Source organism: Bradysia coprophila (assembly GCF_014529535.1).
Source record: "Bradysia coprophila strain Holo2 chromosome X unlocalized genomic scaffold, BU_Bcop_v1 contig_12, whole genome shotgun sequence".
Taxonomy (NCBI): Eukaryota; Metazoa; Arthropoda; class Insecta; order Diptera; family Sciaridae; genus Bradysia; species Bradysia coprophila.
The window spans coordinates 1,893,581-1,913,757 of NW_023503293.1; the positions used below are offsets into that span (position 1 = coordinate 1,893,581).

The window sequence follows — 20,177 nt, forward strand, 5'->3', positions numbered from 1 at the left end:
ACCACTGCTGCAATTTGTTCTTAATCCCAACGTGGCTAATTGTGAACCGTTGTTTCAAAGAAACTAATTCCTCGTGGGATTAAAATTGGGAATAAAATGCAAATTGCCAGATGGCAAGATCGTCACTTTAAACCTCGATATTTTTTCATGATTTTCATTTTTATATTCTTCTGTAGTTTCCTTACCATTATAAGTATTTAACCATTTAAATTCAAATATGTCTGTTTTCCCACAGTAATGTGAAATAGTTCGCTGCTAAAATTGGCCTTACTGCCATTTTCAATCTAGAATTTCATTATACTTTCTTTAACCATATCCATATTAACTGGTAGTATCTTTACAAACCGACTTAAAATTTCTATTCTGAGCCTGGTATTGTAAGGCAGAATAAACCATCGGTAGTACCATTGAAACATTTTAACACCAAATAAATGTCCGTTTCAATTAATTTTTCTCACATAACCATATCTTGTTCGTAAATCGTGTTCGAACTAAATTAACACAAAAGTGTGATTTCAAGACGATTAAATTATAGACGGAAAATTCTAAGCAGCAGTATCATCGTTCAATCCTCAATATTATTGTTTAGTCCTACTTTTAATCCCTGAAAGAATTAAATTTTTTCAAATTCTGGCGAAGATTAAAAATCTAATCCCGGAAGAGTTACTTTTTGAAAGTAATCACCTCGGACCAAAAAATTGTAATCCCATATTTTTATCTGTGTTAGCACGTAAAATTTTCTATAGAAAAGAGTTATTAATAGAAGACAAAATCGGCTTAGAGAAACACCCAGAACTCAGTCAGTTAGGCTATCAAGGGATTTTTCCGAACTAGTTTTGAAATATCGAGACCTCGTCGCGTATTTCCAACGTCGTTTAGGAAAAATTTGTTCCTAACTTATGCCAAAAGGCTTTTTTAGCGAATTCGATTCCAGAACTCGCCTCCGCCTCTCATTCTAAAATCCCTTTAGTATGCAGTAGGAAAATAACTATTTTGTGCTTCTGTCTATTTCAATTCTCGGTTGGCACAAAGCATGATGTATATTGTATATTGTAACGAGATTTTTTCAGCACGCGACCCAATTGAGTGTTGAAAAATCAACATTATAATACTTGTAACACATTATACTATTTCGATATCAAATGTCTTGTGGAGTGATTCTTTTGAATCGAAGTTATCATGTATTTACAAACTCGAACCAATTGATGATTAGTTGAATGAGCCGTATTTGTGGAAACCAAATTGCTCGTTTGAGAAAATGTTTTCGGCTAAGATGTGAGTCTTTTTCTTAGTCTAGTTAGAATTAGTTTTTCGAGAATTTTGCTGAGTGAATTCAGTAGGCTGATTGGTTTGTAGCACACATCCGCCAAAAAACCCTAAAGGGTGAAAGTGTGACGCAAGTCCTTGTTTCTACTTACAAAATAACTGATATCGCTGAGGGTGACGCATTTTGCGCCTCAACGCAAAAGTGTAATCAACAAAAAATTGAACCAAAAAATTTAAGATAGAAAATTTTAGAAAAAAATTGCGTCACAAGTGGCAGATAATTCATGTGATATTTTTCTCTATTTGAACTATTTTCCTAAAAGTATTTTCCTCAACATCTGCCACTTGTGACGCAATTTTTTTCTATCTTAAATTTTTTTGTTCAATTTTTTGTTGATTACACTTTTGCGTTGAGGCGCAAAATGCGTCACCCTCAGCGATATCAGTTATTTTGTAAGTAGAAACAAGGACTTGCGTCACACTTTCACCCTTTAGGGTTTTTTGGCGGATATCAGTTCTTTTGGAAGTTTAGGTGTAAGGGTAACTTTTTTTTGTAAGCAACTCATGTCGACAACAGCTCAAATCCGATGGAAGTTTGGAAGTGCCAGAGGAGTCATCTCTCATCCCAAAATTTAGGAACCAACCTTGGAACACCTTACTTATATCGACAATAACCCAAATCCATCGAAAAATCCGATGGAATTTAGGAAATGCCAGAGGAATCATCTCTCATCCCAAAATATAGGAACCAACCTTGGAACGCCTCACTTATATCGGAAATAACCCAAATCCATCGAAAAATCCGACGGAAGTTAGGAAATGCCAGAGAAATCATCTGTCATCTCAAAATTTAGGAACCAACCTTGGAACACCTCACTTATATCGAAAATAGCCCAAATCCATCAAAAAATCCGATGGAAGTTAGGAAATGCCAGAGCAATCATCTCTCATCCCAAAATTTAGGAACCAACCTTGAAACACCTCACTTATATCGAAAATAGCCCAAATCCATCAAAAAATCCGATGGAAGTTAGGAAATGCCAGAGCAATCATCTCGCATCCCAAAATTTAGGAACCAACCTCGGAACACCTCACTTATATCAAAAATAACCCAAATCCATCGAAAAATCCGATGGAAGTTAGGAAGTGCCAGAGGAATCACCTGTCATCCCAAAATTTAGGAACTAACTTTTGAACATCGCACTCATGTCGAAAATAACCTAAATCCATCGAAAAATCTGATGGAAGTTATGAAATGCCAGAGAAATCATCTGTAATCACAAAATTTAGGAACCAACCTCGGAACACCTCACTTATATCAAAAATAACCCAAATTCATCGAAAAATCTGATGGAAGCTGGGAAGTGCCAGAGGAATCGTCTCTCATCCCAAAATTTAGATGGAAGTTAGGAAGTGCCAGAGGAATCATCTCTCATCCCAAAATTTAGGAGCCAACCTTGGAACACCTCACTTATATCGAAAATAACCCAAATCCATCGAAAAATCCGATGGAAGTTAGGAAATGCCAGAGCAATCATCTGTCATCCCAAAATTTAGGAACAAACATTGGAACACCTCACTTATATCGAAAATAACCCAAATCCATCGAAAAATCCGATGGAAGTTAGGAAGTACCAGAGAAATCATCTCTCATCCCAAAATTTAGGAACCAACCTCGGAACACTTCACTTATATCGAAAATAACACAAATCCATCAAAAAAACCGATGGAAGTTAGGACGTGCCAGAGGAATCATCTGTCATCCCAAAATTGAGGAACCAACCTTGGAACACCTCACTCATGTCGAAAATAACCCAAATCCATCAAAGCACTTTTTCCAACATTCATAATTACTAGCTGAAAAAAAAAATACTTCTGACACACACACACAAACACAAAACACGCTGTTACATGGCATTGTATGGAAACTTCCGGGAGTCCTAGCTCCCAAAAACGCTTGCAAACCCCCATTTTTGTAAATCTTATTTTGATCTAGGGACTGAGATTAACCTATAACCAAAATTTCAGGAAAATCGTAAGAAACGTTTAGGAGTTACGAAATCGTCCTTTTTCATAGGAACTAACTAACTAACTAACTAACTAACTAACTAACGTAGCCAATTTGAGTTATCTGAAAATACGAAATTTTGCTTATTTTCATACAAACATCAATATTTCGAAGTTCAATTTCTCGGCCAATTTTGAAGCTGCAGTAACGTGTGATAGCTCGTTGAACTCGTATGGATGCCCAGATTCCAAATATCTAAGTTTTGGGGTCGTTGGAGTTAAGGGGGAGAATTCAAAAAGTTGCTGTAAATATGCTCCGCCGTCCTCAAAAAAATTTTGGTAAAACATTTTTGGTAGTGGACTTGCGTCACGCCCGCTTATACTAACGTGCGGACATGATGCATTGGTACTTGGTACATTATACCCCATAAAACCCCGTGCTTCCATCTACGTAATAAACACAAACTAAGCGAGTTAGCCTTAATCTATCATTTACTGTGAACAAAATTTCCGCGCATTTTGAAATAAGCGGCAGTTCAGTTGACATAAACAAAAAGTGTAATGTCAGCTGTCAGTTGTGTCATAATCTTGTGTTATGTTATTATAAATAAAAACAATAGCTCAATTCTTTTAAAAAATATTTTTTGTTATGACTAATAAACCAAGAAATAACATCCTAGGGTTAGTTAGCTCAATACAAACCAGATTATTTTTAAGAAAAATAAAAGTGAAACCACGCTCACATATGTATACTCAAGCAATGTCAATAGCTAATTTTTGAAACTGGATAAAAACATTTTGACACTCTTCTCTGGTTAACATATTCTTGAATTTTGGTAAGTTTGCCCGGATATTTTTAGCTATACATTAGCAACGTTACCCGCTTCGTACGGCTTGCTCGTACTGTTAACCGTATTTTTTTTGCATGCATTACTCTATGTACAGATCTACTAATACCCTTCAATGTATCCGTACTTCCAAAAATATTACAATGTCACCGTTTCCAAACGGGCTTTAATATTGATTTAGTTGAATGTTAATCCGACTGGACATTTTTATTTGTTATTTTAAGTTGTTCCCAAAGTGAGGCTTCATTGATATATCTCCATTCTGAAGTATCAGCTAATTTGCTTTGAACCGAAGGAGAAAATGATTCGTAAAGAAATCCATGTTATGCCATTCTTAGAGTGCTGAAAAAATGAACATGTTCCGATTTCGTCAAGATGTATCTTTAGTCTGCCATAATGATTGTTTTATCGGTATAACCGCTAGCCAACGGTAAGGAATCAGTCCACAGTCCTCTGTCTACTAAAGAACGACAGCCTGTTGTTGAAGCACATCCACACAACAACATCTATGCGACGTGGAATACACGATTATTACTCCAGGAAGGGAACTAGGTCTCATTCGAATTCAAGCGTTATACAGCAAAGGAATACTAACATTTATCCGTTTCTCCTCACGCTCTACGTTATCACCAACAAGATACCGCCTGAATTCTTGAATATGTCAGTGTTTTCTTTCCTGAAGTATGATGGATCCATACTTTCAGCTACAATCAAGATACAACCAAAGTTTTTACCTATACAGATCGTTGCATTGCTGGTTATTATCGTCCAGTGGTATGTATTTAACAAGGTCCCTCTCAATAGAACAGAATGACAAAAGAAGAAAATCATCTCTTGAACGGGTGTGTGTTGTTTTCGTGAACAGGCAAGGTAACTTGAATTTGACGTAATTCAGATTATCTTATGTGCGTGTGATGGCACTTGTGCTGGCTGTGGTCACACCTGTGATGGCTGGAACAGCTGTGATGGCGCTTGTACTGGTTGAAAATAAATTAAAAGTTTATATTCAAAACTACAAATTTTATGTTTTATGTCGCAAGAAGGAACCACCCCAGCCAAAGTATATAAACAACATACTTATAGGCGCTCCGGCTTCTTAAATTTTATCAAACTCACAATAAATGTTCCCTAATGATATATCACTGGTCTGAAACACTATAACATTCTCGGATAACAACGAGTTGTTGCCGAGGATCGTCAAAGTGCTGTTGTGGAGTCAGTCAAAACCCGCTTGGGTTAATGATGGCTGCTAAGTAAGTAAGAAATTTTTTTCTACAAAATTTATGACACACAAGAGATTGAGTTTTTTTCACGAAACACCCAGTAAATTCAGAACGTACGTAGATGAGATGTTAGTATTGCATTCAGGACTCGTATGGTGCCGACTGTGTCGAGTCCTCATCGACCCAGCTCCATTTGGAGTTCTTGTTTCGACATTGCGTCTTGGTTCATTTTGGCTATTTCGTTGTTTTCGGTGTGATGTTTGTAACAAAACGAGCCCAAACGAAACGAACACAAATCAACCAAAAATATTTAAAACGAACCCTTTTTATCAGTTTTATATTCTCTATTGAAACGTTTGGTTAGAGATCAGCAGATGTCCAAAATTATTTGAAGAAATAATTTCAACTCAGTCGATTTGAAACAAACAAAGTCGTAAGGGAATATCTTGGTCAAAAAAGGTCACTTAAGTACTCTACTCCTTACTGCTCTTTATTTGGTGCTTTCTTATTTAAAAAAAATTGTCCGTAGATTTTGGGTTACGATCTTTGAAGTGTAGTATTTAACTAAGCTATTGTAGAAACATTTTTAGAGTTGATTCAATTACAATCAATCATTCGATTGAAGGTTTATTTGCTGAGAAACCCTTTTTAAGACCGTCAAAATTTTTGTGATATCAGAAATAATTTGTGATATCACAAAAAAAAGTCGATAATAAAGTCGGTATATTTTCAAAAAATAGTGTCAATGTTTATCGATAATCAAAAAACAGGACGTATTGATTGTTGAAACATAATCAAACGATTAACGAGGCTGCATATGATAATAAGAAAATCGAAGCTAACATCTTTCATCCACAATGGAATTAAGCAGATTCTTCTACTACTACCACCGCACCATCAGAAGGTGCTGCTCCATTTATCTCGAGATTGAACTAGTTTTTGACTCCGTCTAGCGCCAAGACTGAACTCCTTTGATCAATGAAGACGACCCGAATTTGTCCGACCAAACTTCTTTCAAATCGTAATGCATCTTCAATCGTTTGTTAGCGTATTGTTGGAAGGAAACATTTGTATTGCAAATGAAAAGCATTTACCGTTGGGACTTTGTGATCGAACCAAATGGGACTGCAATGCTACAATTTGGGACATTTACATTGGTCTTGATAATTTGACTGAATTATTACCTACATTAATCTGTTGAGACGAACCTGCAATGCGTTGATGCACACTTTGAAGGTGTTATACGGTGTTAATATTTAAACTCCACTCAGTATTACATATTCAAAACAAGCCAAATATATTTATCTCTATGCTCAATTTGACATGTCCAAGATTATTCTGATTATTCTGTGAGTGTGTGGAGTGTGCGTATAGGATTGTGTGATGCAGCGTTGCCATCAAAGTTTGTAAACCAAAAAAGTGAACTGAAAAAGTGTAGAAAATATTAATTTTTTGGCGCCAATCTATGTTTAGATGTTTTCGAGGATGTTTTACTATTTGAAATTAATATTAAGCGTTGTAATCTGTTAAGTATTCATTTAGTCTGTATTTGGTGTGAAGTCTCGATATAGTATCTTGGGCGTGTGTTAGAAAAGCACCCGTGACGCAAGTCCTATTAATAGACAAATTTGAAAACAATTTTTTGGTCGTAGATTGCGGAAACATATTGACAGCAAATATTGAAGTTCGCCAATTTAATTCCATATGACTAAAAAAAAGCTGGACGTCCGTATGAGTTCAACGAACTAACACGTTATTGTAGGTTAAAATTTGGCCAGGCAATAAATCTTCAAAGAAGCTAGATTTTCATACATTATGGTCGATTTCAGTAGTTTTAACGAAATGAGAAAATTCTACGTCACTTTAAAATATCAAATGAGGGTCTTTTAAAGTTGTAGCGCACGCTCTCGGTATCATTTTTATGGATAGAAGTGGGATCTTGGGGTTTCTTCAGGTGGCGAAGGGATGGCTAAAAAATTACTTTTGATATGTACAGGAATCGTTCATGAAAAACATTTTAAAAGAATATCGGCGAATCATGAAGATTTTTATGGATTTATATTTTTGAGGTACTTTTGTAATTAATAAGGTGATTAACGGTAATTGCTTAAGTCGCTACATAGATTACTTCATATTTCTCAACAAATAATTAATTAAAATTTAAAAATTTTATTGACATCATGATCTCACTCAAATTATGAATGATCTCAATTTGATTTAATTGATTACTCTACTTCCTCTACTACTTATACACTACACGCAGACAAATTTAATTGACCTTCAAATGACGTTATTCTACGCAGTAATTCTTTTACGCAGCAGGATTAATACACTTTAGAAATTAAAACCTAAAGCAGACTCATGACATCATTGATAAAAATTGACATTCAATTCAATTTCTTTTTACGCAGTAATGCCTTGATGTAGTACACGGAATTTTTTAGGGAAGTTTGCTTGTCAGCATTACTGCACATTACATACTGCAAAGATGTAATCAGTCAAAAACCCGTAAAAGGGTAAAAAGTGACGCAAGTCTCGACGCAAGTCCCTGTGCATACTTCCAAAACCACTGATATCGCATACCGAATAGAATGTTGTTGAAAAAAGTTTAAATTTGGGTCCCTAGACTGAGATCGCTGCTCGGCCCTATGTGTATTTGGGAACTTAATAAGCTTCCACCAAGAAATAAAAGACTAGTTTACTCCTTAATCTTAATAAATCGAACTGATCAAAACACTCTTTTTATGTAATTCACTTTTAATCTCATGACAGTGAATTCGCTTATGTAGCGTCTCCTTATTTACCACATCATTCTACAATAAATATTCGAACTAATAAACATTTTATGTTTATTATTAAAACGTATTGCATCATTTAGGTTCAAATGAAACTATATCATGATGATTTCATTGTCATACATATATCTATGTCATAACCCAAATACCACATGTATTTTGCATATAAATTAAAATTTTAGGTCAATTTGAAATTTGTGTTACATTGTAAGTAACGTCGCGTCGTACGGGGCTTCGTAATTCCGCTGTGCGCATTGTTTAAGATTTCATAATAGTTTACTTTCACTACTATCACGGCCGCAAAAGGCTTACGGTCAAAGTAGGGCGACAGACGTACTAGGGTCACGTACGCAATAGATATACGGGTTCGTAAGGTGATCAGTCGTAGCAAACGCTCCGACAGTTCTGATGTATCGTATTATATTGATTCGTAATAACTAGGTCCCACCTGTTGGGTGGATCCCTTGACTGCCTGAACTTCTCAATAGTTTTTTTTATTGGTAATGATTTATTGATTTATTTCAACGAAATGTAATTGATGGCCACAAAAACATATTTGGAAGAAGAACTACAAGAACGGTCCAAATCTCTCATTAATAATTTAATTCTGCTTAGTTTCACTGAAAATCTTCGAAATCTTCTTCAACAAAACTGAACACGTAGCGGATAATGTTCGAGCAGGAACTTTAGGCACACCGGAAAGTGCTAAGGGAGTCGAATTTTTGATTTTTAGAAATTTATTTGGGAGTATCTACCGACTCGCTTAGCACTTTCCGGTGTGCCTAAAGTTGACGAGTCACAATAACCGGCAACGTGTTAAACCTAAACTTATGTAATTCCTGAGCTTAGGTTTCAAGATAGATTATTCTCGGTCTAATGATGTTGCAAAACGAATTTTTGTATCTATTTTAACGGTATTCTTCATTTCATATGATTTGACTTTTAAACGAAACCGAATAAACAGAACAAAAATTAACGAGAGTGAAGTTTGCGGCCAGAGCGAAGCGAGTGCACGTAATTCACTAGCCGTGACAAAGACGAATCAAGGTCTTAGTACTTTGTATTTAAGCAAAAATCTTTTAACTAAAAAGCACACGAGACCACCTATGTTATAGTAGGATTATATATGTAGGATTGGTGACGAATAAATTCAGCCTTTGAGACATTACGAATTGTAAAATAATTTTCATACAAATTTTATAAATAAAACTGTGAACAGAACCTTCAGGCTGTTCAAGTCTAATAAATAGTGTAAAGAAATGGATGCAGCATCTATCGTTGAACCAGAAGAATTATGCATGCAATTGTTTTACACATGTCCACATATTTGATTAGTAATTTTGTTGTGGCACTCATAAAAAGTATTTCCAACCAAGAAATGTGACAAATGTGCCATGTCTAGGTCAGGAACAGTCAAAAATGGCCAAAAAATTGGTCAAAAAGTATTTTTGTTTCTCATGCTAATTTAGCTGTAATTGTATTTCTAATTGTTTTCTTGCGATTTTTTCAAATGTGGGATTATACCCATCGTTAATTGCGAGCCAATGTGAAAATTATTAACGATTCCCGGAACTCCCTCAGACCGACCTACATTTCTATTGATCTGAAGGTAATAATGACGACTATAGGAAGTCGTTTTATCGCTAAATACAGAGATCTGATCTTCAAGAAAATGGTATTCTCTATACTAAATGAAAAACGGAGCATTTTTATGTAAAACCGAAACGGTTCATAAAATTTAAATCATTTCTTTGAACGTTTGACTACATTTCGCTGCGTTTGCATATATGAATATGTTTGTGTATCGTATATCGTACTCAACAAGTATGGCTTTTCAGGTCCATACCAATTGTGAACCAGAGAAATATTTTTATGTTCCTCAAAGGACATTTTTGTTAGTTCTGAGGACGACTGTTATGCTACATATATGTCGACGTATATGTTGTCACAAAAGAGGTAAAAGATTCTTTATGAGCAAGTTATGTTAAGGTGTTGATGCTTATAGTGTAGGATTACTTTACTATGCCCTTCATAAATTTCGTCTCCTTGCCAGTAGTGAGTATAAGTTCAAGGATTTTTTACCCACCAGTCATATTGAAAATCGAAACTAAGAAATTAATCATGTGGCCCTCATAATATTGATTAATTGAAAGAAACGTAACAAGTGACCCGTACGAATAGTCTGTAAAATCATAGCTCTGCTACTAGCATGATCATGGAAAATATTCGGAGGCTTATTAAGTAGGTACTGTGTTTCTTTCGTAGAGATAGATCACTTGTTTTCATTGTATGAGGTAAAACCATTACATACAATCTTAAGCGGTAGCTCGCAACACAATTGTAGACAGTACCGGACTGGCTCGAAAGAGCCCATCGGGGGCTCCATGCAACTCAATTTAAAAAGGCTCACAAATTAAAAATTCTCATACAAAAATCCAAAAGGCCCATCGGGAATTCCCCGAATTCACCATATGGCCAGTTCGGGCCTGATTGTAGACTTTTGTCTCCAACACTTAAACGACTTATCAGGTTATATTGTCTCCAACACATGCATATACTATGGAGATTATAGCCTGGAACAAACCAGTCGTTGCATCAACACCAAAAGTCGTAATTAACACCAGCGAAACAATAACATGTGACATTTTCGAAAATTTGGTTAGAGATTCATTGGTTGGCATTCAACCTATGCGCAAGATGAAGGCATTCCACCTGAAACTGGGGTTACTGACAATATTATAGATAATACTGCTGATAAGACTAGTAAGGACCCTAAAATAAGCGGAACCACGTCTATTAGAAAGCGTAGATAGAAAATTCAACCTTCTTTAAATACATTTCATAAACGTAATTATGATGACGTTACCGGTTCCGATAAGTATTGTAAGAAGAATACTGGCAAATTACAGTAAATAAAACATGCAAAATATGACCCACGTAACTATTATCCACTTATTTGCTTGCAAACGTTTTTTCAATTATCTCGAAATTGTTGTTTTCAGGACATTTTAAATTGTTTCTCGAAGATGCCGTCCATGTAGGGTTCCCAGATCACAAATTTCAAATAGAGTCCATTTCCAACTTGAAAAAGAGTACAAAAAAAAGAGTACGTTAGTCAGAACAAGAAAAGAGTACAAAAGAGTACATTAAATGTAAGTGGAAAAGATTAGGTACAAAGAATTTGGCCGAAAAAAAGACTTCATTCATAAAACTGTAGAATTCTTTATGATTTCTGTTCTAACAATTTTAACGTTTGTGATGAGCAGCAAAGCTCCGAATTGAGTTTTTCGCCTTTCGCGAATCACATTAAGCTTAAATCGGCTATATTTTTTCAAGGATGCTGGCGCTCTTTCTTTGACCATGAGTAAGGATTCTTCCAAAGCTCTTTTAGCAAATTTAGTGCTCTGCCATACAAATTAGTGATTTTTACCCGAAACTCAGTTTCGAAAAATTAAAGTTTTCTTGAATTTGCTTAGGAAGATTTGTGTACAATTTAACTGCAACATTTACGCCGTACATACAGAATGATTACAAAATGTGATGTAGTATGACAATGAAATGTGAGTCTTTGCCGCGCAGCGAAAATTGTTCTATCTTTTAACTAATGATTTAGCAAAAATTAGATTTTCTCATTCGAAAAAGAGTACAAAGAGTAAATAATCGATGAAATAGTAGCAGGCTAGCTACAACCAGTCAAAAGTAGTAGCAATGTACATGGAAAATTTGCGTTTTTTGTTGTTTTTGTTGATATTAAAATAAATTTTACTATGCTGGTGCATGTAATAAGGCTATTACATGTATAGGCAATAGCCTTTACATCACTCGCATAGTAAAACGTCGTACTACACACGGAAAATAAAGTGATATCTCGTATCACGATGAGTAAATGTACCTCGGGCTAAAGCCCTCGGTTACTTTTACTCATCTGGATACGAGATATCACTTTACTTCCCTTGCATAGTAATGTACTATTGCAGTGAAGTTAATTGAAGACCCTATAACGTAGGCAATAAAATTCGCAGTATTCTAGCAAATAAGTGAAAAGCCTAATTGCATGTTGTTTGACCATAGGTGTTCGTTGACAACATTGAATTTTTTTTTTTTTTAAATATGGCCAACTCATTCAATTCTGCGTTTCTTGAAAATTATTTTTTGAAAGCTACAAAGCTTTTGCTTATCTTATTGTGCATTCAATTCAAGTCGCGACTGCTGCAAAATTTATTAGGATCAGAACGAAAGTAACAAAAAACTGTTTTTGTTTCAGTGTTTGATAATTATAATGATGGCTATCTTGTGCGATGTTGAACTTTACCTCTCTAGGGAGGTAATAAACTTTCCAGAACAGACACAAAATGTATCTACAGGTAATAAATGATTTCCGAGGGGGGCCGGGGCATACATACATGTAACGTTAATTTTCAAGAAAGGCATGCATTAGAATAAGTTAAATAATTACGAATATTAGACAATTTGCATGTGCTAGTAGATTCCATTGCAGGCACTATTTTTGGAAAATTTTTGAAAAATGAGGAAACATTTTCCTTCAAAATTTGGAATTGTTGTGTCCCATCATGGGAACCGATTTTGCCATGCAGAACCAAGTCAACCCATAAGACTTTTGCACTTTGTACAAGTCCAAAGTGATAATTATAGTTTAGTTATCCCTGGCAAAACGAAATGTTTCTGTATCATCAACGATTCATATAGTTATGGCCGATTTAGCCCAATTATAGACACACGTGCTATTAAAAGGGTGTGATAGAATTGGTTGAATTGAGTGTTATTAACAGCTTTAATGAGGTATACATCACAAAACACAAATTCTGTCCGTAATTTTTATTGCAAAGCAATATCGCTTTAAATTCGTTGCAAATATAATGTGTAAATACGGGGAGAAGTGCGGTTGTTCAACAATCTCGTCAGCAACAATATTGTACGCAGTGAGGAAATTCGATGAACGTATTGAACTTCGAATTTATTAAATTTATTCTAAATTTGCCGGGAGTCGTACATTGATTGTTTTTTTTTGAAATTCACAAAAATACTGCAGTGTTATGCCAAAACAACGTGTCGCATTTGTGTCTTGGCTATTAAGGAGCTTTGTGTTCCACTGAAATCTACTTTTCCAGTGGATTTCTAAGGAAGCCCAGAGCTAACGAAAGCTTTTCAATACACAAAAAGCATGAGCTTACGTTGTTTTGACTTAAGACGGCAGAACAGTTCATCGGCATTTCTGACCTCCTACGAAAAATAACGCGTAATTCATTTAGAATCAAGCAGTGAGGGAAACGACGTAACCATGACAGATGCAAAACATATTTTGATAAAGGTAATAGTAGTAATAGTACAAATGAAGTACGTAGGAGGATCCAATTAGTTGACTACCGGCCCCATGCAAAAGTTGATTTTTACTTAGGAAAATTCAAAAAAATTAACCGAAAAGAGCCCACATGTAATAGATAATTTTCGTGGAGGACATATTGGCGTGTAATGGTCAATATTCGCATGGGGCAGGTAGCAAATACTTTTATTGCCTATCCACCCGGAATATTGTTGTTACACGTACATTTCCCACCCGCGGACAGCGGTCGTTACAAGTGGGAACTTTTTCATTTCATCACAAGTGAAGGAATATTCATATGAAAATTCATTACATATCAGGAGATTTTCATTACATACCAGCATATTTTCATTACTTATCAGCAAAAATGTATCACATGAAATGTTCTTTAGCACTGAAATCGAAACAATACTCGCTATGTTATTTTAGTTTTAATATCACAAACTTCGTCACTTGAATTAAGTGCACACCAATCTAAGCAAATTCATTAAAAACTTAAAAAAAAACACACAAAAATAAGTTACGGCCATTTTGTCTATAGCCATAATTTCAATTTTTTCAACTTCGACGAACACCTATGGCCAAACAATTTTAATTTTTGCATTTTTCACTTATTTTCAAAAACAATCAACACTTTTGTCTTTATTATCATGTATTCACTTCACAGCAAAATTTATTGTAACACCACCAAAATCGACAAATATTACGCAAAATATGAATCTAGCACTTCACAAAAACAAAACAGTCGAAGTAGTTTGTCAACATGTCATCAAAACAGTAGTGTTGCCAGTGATGCTTTCGGGATTAATGTTATGAAGAAGTGTGAGCCGATTTCATGAGCAGACTAGATTCGTTTATCAACGTTTCAATGCAACAACAGATTTTTTTGTTTAGCGCGACATACAGTTTGTTCATGTCATTTTTACACAGTTTTAGATATGTCAGAGTTTTAAATGTACCCAGTCAATTAAGTTCTTCCCAAATTATGAATTTTTGGCGCAAAATTTAAAATTTCTATCGCGAATTCAAATATTGCGCAATTTGGGAAGAACTTAATTGACTGGGTACATTAAAAACTCTGACATATCGACAATCTTTAGAAACTGTGTAAAAATGAAATGAACAAACTGTAAATGTTGTGAAATTATACATTAATTTAGAATAATCTTATGGTATTCAAGAATCTACTAGTGTCTTCTTTAACACTTTTGGTTTTGAACTGTCGAAAAATGTACTCGTAACAACAATATTCCGGGTGAATAGGCAATAAAACAGAATACATTGGATGCTGCTTGGTAGTTCAATACACTCGGAATCAATTTTGTGAACTCGCGAACTCACTCGTGTGGTTTTAAGCAACTCGCTTTGGAAACGGTTATTTTGACTCTTGTAGTTGCATACCTCGCCTTCGGCTCGGATATTACTTGTCAAAATAACCGTTTCCAAAGCTTGTTGCCTAAAACCACACTTGTGAGTTCGGCTTGTATCACAAAATTGATCCCTCATGTAATGTACTACCTCCGCAGCATCCAATGTAATCTACTATTACTTCCTTGTGTTTGTTTTCCTCTTTTGCGGTCAAGTCCAAGGAGGCCGCTATTTTCGTAAAGCATTTCCTATTTTCGATAGTAAGGCTCCATTTACCTCACCAACGTTCTGAAGTAACATGTCATAATATGTTCTTTGTACTGCTGCGAATTGTTCAGAACATTAGGGCGGAGCAGAGGTCTGCAAAGTTAACTGTTTCACTGCATTTTTCGTAGTTTTCTCTAAAACCATATTAATTTGACTCAGAACCATAGATTATTAGTTTTTACGAAAACTAGCATATTTTTTGGTGAATTTTAATACCATATTTTTGTAGTCATAAATAAAACTAAGTTTTTTTGGTATTTAAAATAACTGTAAATAGCGTGGTTCTCCTTATTACCATTTTTTAATGGTCTACAATTTAACTATTTTTTATGTTGATAATAATGAATTTAATGAAAAATCTGGAATTTTTCGTTGTTTTTTTGAAAATTTGAGTCAAATTGAATGAAATTTGGTTAAGAATAAAACCAATCTTTTTTTGGTTTTAACTTTCACGACAAAAGATGTAGTATCCAAGGTTACCATAAAACTGTGGTTGACGATTACACTAAAAATGTAGTTAGTACTATCTTAAAGCAAAATATTTTTAGTTATGTCAATCACTAAATTTTAATTTTCAAAATTTGGTAATATATTGAACTATGCATACATGCAGTACAATTTAAAACCATTTTCAAATCTGAAAAAAGCAGTGAAACAGTTAACCTTGCAGACCTCTGGGGCGGAGCTTATTTTGCTTTTTCTTTTAATTTAAGTTCAAAGAGAGGATTTTCAAGAAGGACGAAAAAGAAATTGGAACAGCTCTCGATAGCATGAATAGAATTATGAAGTTTATCAACTTCTTTGCACAAATTCCGGGTCTACGCTTCACGGATGGTTGGAAAAAAAGTTATAAAATTCTGAACGCTGCCTTCATGAACTTCTTAGCGCTGGCTCTTGGTATCTACAGCCTGTATGTTACTTTTCCGTCAACGGATAACATCATTTTGGTGGGTGGTTTAGCCTGCATTACAACGGTATGTACGTGACAGTGGAAAATATGTTTCCAATTCGCTTCGTTTAAAATACATTCATTACACAGGTCTCGACCAAATTAGCTTGTGTAACTCGTAACCACGACAAATTCATGTCAGTGTTGAAATTCATTTTCAAAGTGTTTAAAACCAATTCGTCCGGGCCGCGAGAGCGCATCCTCATGGATATAACGAAGAAGATACACTATCATTTGAAAATTAACATTCTCGGTTTTGTGGCCGGATTTTTTTGCTACTCAGCCTACCCGTTTTATGATTGTATTTTCAACGGCCAGTTGACGCTACCTTCTCCAGTTTTAGTACCTGGCGTCAATCCAAACCATCTTCGAGGTTTCTTCATTACCAACTTAGTCAACATGGTTATAATGCTCTTTTGTATTACTATTTGCATTGCAACGAGTTCATTATTCTTCGTGTTTGTTGATGCATACTATGGCCTTGTTTCTTTAATCGAACACGATTTCGAAACGTTTGACAAGATGTGTGCACAGGAGGCAAGCAGTAGGACAAAAGATGTGTACTTTCGAAATATAATGATGGGATTAATGGATCTAGCAAGGTATGTAGAGTAGATCAACACCTTCAGACACTTCTTCGGTCAGAAGCTCAGAAGTAATATCCAACGTGTCATCAGAACAGTGAATGAGCCCCGTACGAACTCGTATATCTATTGCGTACGTGACCCTAGTGCGTCTCTCGCCCTACTTTGACCGTGAGCCTATTGCTCCCGTAAACATAGTTAATATATATTGCACACTTATCAGGAAGAAGTCGAGGCTTGCCGAGACTGATAGTGACAAGTGTGTACTCTATTTTATCACATAAGCGAAAACGAGACAACAACATAGACCTGAAGTGTAATTTTTGAATTAAATTTCTAGTTAAGTAATTTGGAAATCCGAACACCGTGCGTATGTAATAAAGTAAAATTATAGATCTTAGAAATTGCGCATAGCGCAATTACGGAGCCCCGTACGACTTTCCTTTCAAATGTAACGTAAAAGGCATAGCAGGATTAGCATGTAAAAAATGCCCCCAACGGAACTAAAGCCTATGATACATCATTCGAAAGGTCTTGGCCTAGAACTACTTTTAGACCTAGGTCCGAAATTGCCGTAGAAATCTTTAAAAGACCCTAAAACACTTAGGCGGCCCTAACTCTCGAAGAGCCTACCCGAATATGCCCATCTTCGAACTTAACCACACTATTTCAACTACCTTTCAGGGGAAATTTTTTTTCGAAATCGGATTTGATTTACTCAAGATTTACTCGACGTGACGGACAGACAAAATTTTTATTGCGTATTCGTTATCTATGAACAACACAGGCACCGTTTGCTTCGAATTATACCAATTACACACGACATTGTAATCCTATAAGCCCTTTTGTACTTTATACGGGGCTAATAATCTGTTAAATAGAAGGCTGGAATAGTTAAAAAAAAAAAACTTTTATGTTCCACGCGAAAGAGAAAAGCCAGCTTCCGATACTGGACTCACAAGCCTCAGTGCGAAGAAGACTATTCTACATTTTGACTGAGTACGCTGTGGCTACTTGTTGATTCTTTCACCACCATAATAAAAGTAGTTTTTTTTTTGCTAGAGAGAGTATTGATTATACAATATCGCGTTATCGGATCGGCACCCGATCTGGTTGTATTCGACCTGGATATCCGGGTCAGAACACGGATATGATGCAAGCTAGAAAGAGAGAGATTTTTTTTAAAAAGGAGCCGAACAATTCTCCATTAAACTTTTATAATTGATGCCGCAAGAACTTGCGTTACATTTGCACGGACTGTTACATGTCCACAATTTGATGAATTTCACTCCTCGTAAAAAATTAAACTAGACTGAGGATTCTTACAAATTTTCAGATTTAATTCCTATATGAATGAGCTGTACGGTCTCATATCAACTGTACAAATTACAGTATCTTATATAGTGGTGGTATGCTGTGCAGCCGCATTTTTGGCAGTATGATTTGAAGTTGACAGCGACTGGATGTATCATCAACTTGTTTTTTTTTTTAGTTTTCTTACGGGAGCGGCCTTGGGGGCTGTGTTTCTTTTTACACTGAGCTGTTAATATTCTGTTACATGGGACAACTGCTGGACAACATGGTGATTTTTCGTTCATTTTTTTTAAAGCTGATGTTTTCGCACAGAAACTCAAATTGAATTGGTTGTCTGTCCCATTTTCAGAATAAGCGTATAGTTACGGTAATTTGCAACGCAAAGTGGTACACATACGATGTAAAATATCAAAAGGACATGATGATGGTCTTGTATACAGTCCAAAATATGCAGCCAATTCTCCTTGGCAACATGTTTCCGCTTAACTTTCACACGGGTCTAAGGGTCAGCTGCTGATGTCGATTATTTATAAGAAAAACGATGAAGAGGTAGTAGCACTGATACTCATCATAGAAAACTAAGCGTTACAACTCATAATGACTGTGAATTTTTGGAATTTTGAAGAGGAAATATAATAATGAAGATGGAATTGGAGGAACTAAAACTTGCACAAAAAGACTTACCAAAAAGATCCCATAATTTCTTTGGTTGAGTATCGGCGCCTAGCCTCCTCACAATCGTTTTGATTGAAAGTAATTTACAATCCAACTTAACTTGGCGTTTTATTTTAGATAACCAACAACATATATTCTTTGATCATGTTTATGGTGGAAATGTTTAACTAATTTGCTTACAACGAGGCTCAGGAGAAGTTCACAGATAATGGTGTCATCACCACTAAAGAGTAGCGGAACTTGAGAAAATGGGACAAGTCGTATTGTAGATGTAGGTATAGGAAATATGTGAACGCAGGGGTCGAAAATCTTGAAATATTAATTCCACAACTCCACGACAGTACATTCTTTAATTGTTATTTATAGTGGCACTCAATAAATATTTTTCTTTGTTCTTGTTGCATTGTAAACTCTTTTTTTTATTGAATAACGACTGAGCGTCAACTCATCTTATATTACCTCCAAGGAATAATTACATTTAAAGTTTTTCATAAAATTTCTCACTAGAGCCGGATTATCATTTCCAGCGCCCTGGGCCGTAAGATTACAGCGCCGCTCAAAAATGTGAAAAACGAAATTTATCAATTTTTTTTAGAAACAAAATGAAATTAAATTTTAAGAAAAGTTGTCTAAATTATGTTTGCTTGTGAATTTTAATTTTAAGCGACCAATAAATTCCTACTTGGATTTCTTGTGATAGAAATGAACGTAGAGTTGCGAGCGGAGCGAGCGAATTTTTTTTTGGTTCACCAGCTCGACTTAGTGAAAAATGATCTCAACATATTACCAGATTTTCAGGTTATCAAACGTTTTTCTTTGTAATTTGTCTCCCGCGAGGTTTATCGCTTGCAACTCATTTAATACCCGAATTCTTTTGAAAACAGTCCTACCAGACGTGCCCATAGAAGGCCAAACTATTTTTATTAAAAATCCTCAATCCTCAACAGCGGAAGCTGATCGAAAACAGGAAACATGCACTTTTCTTATAGAGGTATCTCCAGATACATGTCATTGGAAAGGTAATTGTGAACAGAAATTTGTTACTTAAAACAGTTTTAAATTTGTTGATGTTTGCTGATATCGCAAACGTAAGTCAGCAGCTGTTACTTCCACAGAAAAAATATTTTTTGATAAAATTTTGACAATGCCAGGAAATATTCGACGAAAAAGCTATTGGCACAAAGTGCTAATAGTCACATTATAATACTGTGGCTATTGGCACTTTGTTCGATATCTTGAGTAAATCAAATCCGATTTCAAAAAAATTTTTTCCCCTGAAAGATAGTCGAAATAGTGAGGCTAAGTTCGAAGATGGGCATATTCGGGTCGGCCCTTCGTGAGTTAGGGCCACCTAAGTGATTTAAGGTCTTTTGGTGATATTTATGGCAAAATAAACGATGGAAATGTAAATGACAAGGCAAATGATAGGTATTGTCAAAACCAATCCAGGAAAAAAAAGTTTTTTAAAATCGGGTGAGTGGACCGTGAGTTAGGGCCTTAGAAGTGAAATGCTACTAGGGCCCTATGTGTATTTCACATA

At 35.4% G+C, this 20,177-nt stretch overlaps 2 protein-coding genes across 3 annotated transcripts in view; both read left to right on the top strand.

Annotated features, from left to right (window-relative positions):
* The first annotated feature begins 3,865 nt into the window (after positions 1-3,865).
* The window catches only part of LOC119067578 (glutamic acid-rich protein-like), a 76,474-nt gene continuing 60,162 nt past the window's right edge, over positions 3,866-20,177 (top strand). Inside the window, exon 1 of the mRNA XM_037170668.1 lies at positions 3,866-4,109. The gene's annotated coding sequence lies outside the window, so the exon portion shown is untranslated. The remainder of the gene's footprint in view (positions 4,110-20,177) is intronic.
* LOC119067588 (putative odorant receptor 83c) lies at positions 13,027-19,006 on the top strand. Of its 2 annotated transcripts, XM_037170685.1 has the most exons (8): positions 13,027-13,072; positions 13,410-13,468; positions 15,829-16,089; positions 16,155-16,666; positions 17,985-18,084; positions 18,141-18,230; positions 18,312-18,467; positions 18,755-19,006. In XM_037170685.1, exons 2-8 carry the CDS (start codon positions 13,439-13,441, stop codon positions 18,806-18,808), a joined length of 1,203 nt encoding a protein of 400 aa, XP_037026580.1. In that variant the 5' UTR covers positions 13,027-13,072; positions 13,410-13,438; the 3' UTR covers positions 18,809-19,006. The 2 variants fall into 2 exon arrangements, with proteins under 2 accessions (XP_037026580.1, XP_037026581.1); XM_037170686.1 differs by having other exon boundaries at positions 13,044-13,468.

Coding starts and splice junctions, on each gene's coding strand:
- LOC119067588 (XM_037170685.1), top strand. CDS start 13,439: ATGACAGATGCAAAACATATTTTGATAAAG. Junction 18,231..18,311: donor GACAACTGCTGGACAACATG/GTGATTTTTCGT, acceptor TCCCATTTTCAG/AATAAGCGTATAGTTACGGT. Junction 18,468..18,754: donor ACTTTCACACGGGTCTAAGG/GTCAGCTGCTGA, acceptor GTTTTATTTTAG/ATAACCAACAACATATATTC.